Raw genomic sequence first — 2698 nt, 5'->3', positions numbered from 1 at the left:
TAGAAAATTATATAAAATTTTATTAATTATAATATTGTATTATATTTAAATTTTAAAAAATAATAGTAAATGTATTAATGAAATTAATTTTATAGGAAAATAAATATAAAATCAAAGTTCTAATGTGATAGAAAATAAATTATAATTCAAAATTACAAATATTTTAAAAGTTTGAAAATATAAAAATAATAAAATCAATTATTTATTATGATTATATTTATAATTTCTATATAATATAATAATATATGTGTATTTTAAATAATTTGAAAATAATAAATTATAATATATGATAAATTCATTAGCATGTGATAAAAAAAATATGTTGAAAGAAAAAACAGAAAATATTGAAAACGACAAATATATTTCAAAAAATAAAATCAAAACAAAAAAGAAAAATATGTTATTAATATGAAGTGGATAATAATTTCATGTATTTTGTGCATATTTGGTTGTTTTAAAGAGTTCAGACCTTCAGAGTCTTTTGTAACTAATTATTTAACAGGACCATGGAAAAATTTTACAGATGATCAAGTAAATATGTTATATGTAATAATTATGTTTAATTATAAAAATTAATAAATATGTTTGTTTATTTTAAAAATAAAATAAATTTTATATGTATTATTAATTTTTTTATTTTTAATAATCATTAAATAATATAACATATTTATGATAAAATTTTAAAATTAAGATTAAGATTAAAATTATCATTATTTTTTAGGTAAATCAAGAAATATTTCCTGTTTCCACATATTCATATTTTGCAACATTAGTTATTATATTTTTGATAACAGATTTTCTAAGATATAAGCCTATTATTATCTTATGTGGTATTTCTGGAGCTATTACTTTTCTTTTAATAATATTTGGACAAGATGTTTTAACTATGCAAATTTTAGAATTTTTTTATGGCTTATTTTTTTCCACAGAAGTAGCATATTATACATATATTTATGCTAAAGTTGATAAAAAACATTATCAAGAAGTAACTAGTCATACAAAAGCAGCATCATTATTTGGTCGCTGTATGGCTGGTATTGTTGCACAATTAACAGTATCTTTTGATATATTAGATTATCATCAATTAAATTACATTACATTAGCAGGTACTTATTTTTGTACATTTATTTAAATTTCCAATGAAATTAAAATTACAATTTTCATATTAATATAAAATAATAAAAATGATATATATTAAACTTTATTTATAATAATTAAATAAAAAAATTCTTTTATTTTTGCTAAATATTTTACAAAATTAAAAAAAATAATTTACAAAGAATGTATATAATTAACTTTATTTTTAATTTTATTTTATTTACTTAATATTATATATCTTCTATTTAAAAATAATAAAAATTATAATTTATTGAATTAAATTTTGAATTCATCAAATGAATTTATATTTTTCAGTTCTTATATTTGCAACATTGTGGGCATTTTTTTTACCTTCAGTTCCTCAATCCATTTATTTTCATAGAAAAAATGATAATCATATTTCTTTAACGCATAAGGAAGAAATTATACTGCAACAAAATAATGTTAATCAAATATTTCAAAGATCTGAACAATCTAAGGAGTATTCTTCTTCTAAAATAAATATTTCATTGATATATAAAGTTAAAAAAGCTTATATTTTATTATGGAAAGATTTTTTAGGAGCATATTCAAATAGCCATGTAATAAAATGGTCGATATGGTGGTCATTTTCTACTTGTGGATACTTACAAGTTATTAGTTACATACAATTATTATGGAAAACTGCAGTATTACCTAAAGATAAAATTTATAATGGAGCTATAGATTTCTTATATACAATTATAGGTGAACAAATAAATTTATATAATTCATTAGATTAAAGATAAAGTAAAATAATATAATGAATAACAAATAACAATAATAATAATATGCTACTTTAAATTATACAAATAAGATTCAATATAGTTGTAATTTTTTTAAATAAATTTTTTATCATCTAAACATTTTATATATTTATACAATTTTAATATAATAATTATATATTAGATAATTAAGTTTATATAATAAGAATTATAATATTCTTATTTTTATAAATTAGGTACAATCACTGTTTTCTGTATTGGAAAGATGCCATTAAATTGGTCTTTAATTGGAGATGTATTAGTATCATTTATGTCATTTGTGGAAGGTAGTTTGTTAGTGCTATCTTCATTTAATTACAATATTTGGTTATTATATGCTGCGTACATAATATTTGGAAACATTTATCATATAATGGTTACCATTGCAAGGTTTAGTTTCATATAAAATTATTTATTAAAAATAATTAATCACATTATAATTTTATATGTACAATTTGTAGTTTTGAAGTTGCAAAATGTATATCAGAAGATAGTTATGGTTTAATATTTGGTGTGAATACCTTTTTTGCATTATTATTGCAAAGTTTATTAACAGCTATAGTAGTAAATGGAAATTTAAAATTAGATCTAAGATTACAGGTAAGACTGTTATTTAAATATTAATTAAAAATATGTATTATAATTATATAAATTATAATAATAGGACTCATAAAAATACATATGTAAAAAAGATTTTAATAAATATTAGATTGAGAATTTATATTAATATTTTACATTGGAAATTATTTATATTTGGTATTATTTGATTTATTTTGTTTCTATAATATTGTTTCTATAATATTTGTTTTTTAGTTATT

At 17.5% G+C, this 2698-nt stretch overlaps 1 protein-coding gene across 1 annotated transcript in view; it reads left to right on the top strand.

Annotated features, from left to right (window-relative positions):
- The first annotated feature begins 408 nt into the window (after positions 1 to 408).
- Positions 409 to 2698, top strand: part of LOC102671743 (thiamine transporter 2-like) — a 3701-nt gene continuing 1411 nt past the window's right edge. The window contains exons 1-5 of the mRNA XM_006612416.2: positions 409 to 531; positions 722 to 1106; positions 1414 to 1824; positions 2078 to 2270; positions 2342 to 2480. Coding sequence (XP_006612479.1) covers positions 409 to 531; positions 722 to 1106; positions 1414 to 1824; positions 2078 to 2270; positions 2342 to 2480 — 1251 coding nt within the window. The remainder of the gene's footprint in view (positions 532 to 721; positions 1107 to 1413; positions 1825 to 2077; positions 2271 to 2341; positions 2481 to 2698) is intronic.

Source organism: Apis dorsata, unplaced genomic scaffold, assembly GCF_000469605.1.
Source record: "Apis dorsata unplaced genomic scaffold, Apis dorsata 1.3 scaffold_112, whole genome shotgun sequence".
Classification (NCBI taxonomy): Eukaryota; Metazoa; Arthropoda; class Insecta; order Hymenoptera; family Apidae; genus Apis; species Apis dorsata.
This window is presented reverse-complemented; position numbering and strand designations above follow the sequence as displayed.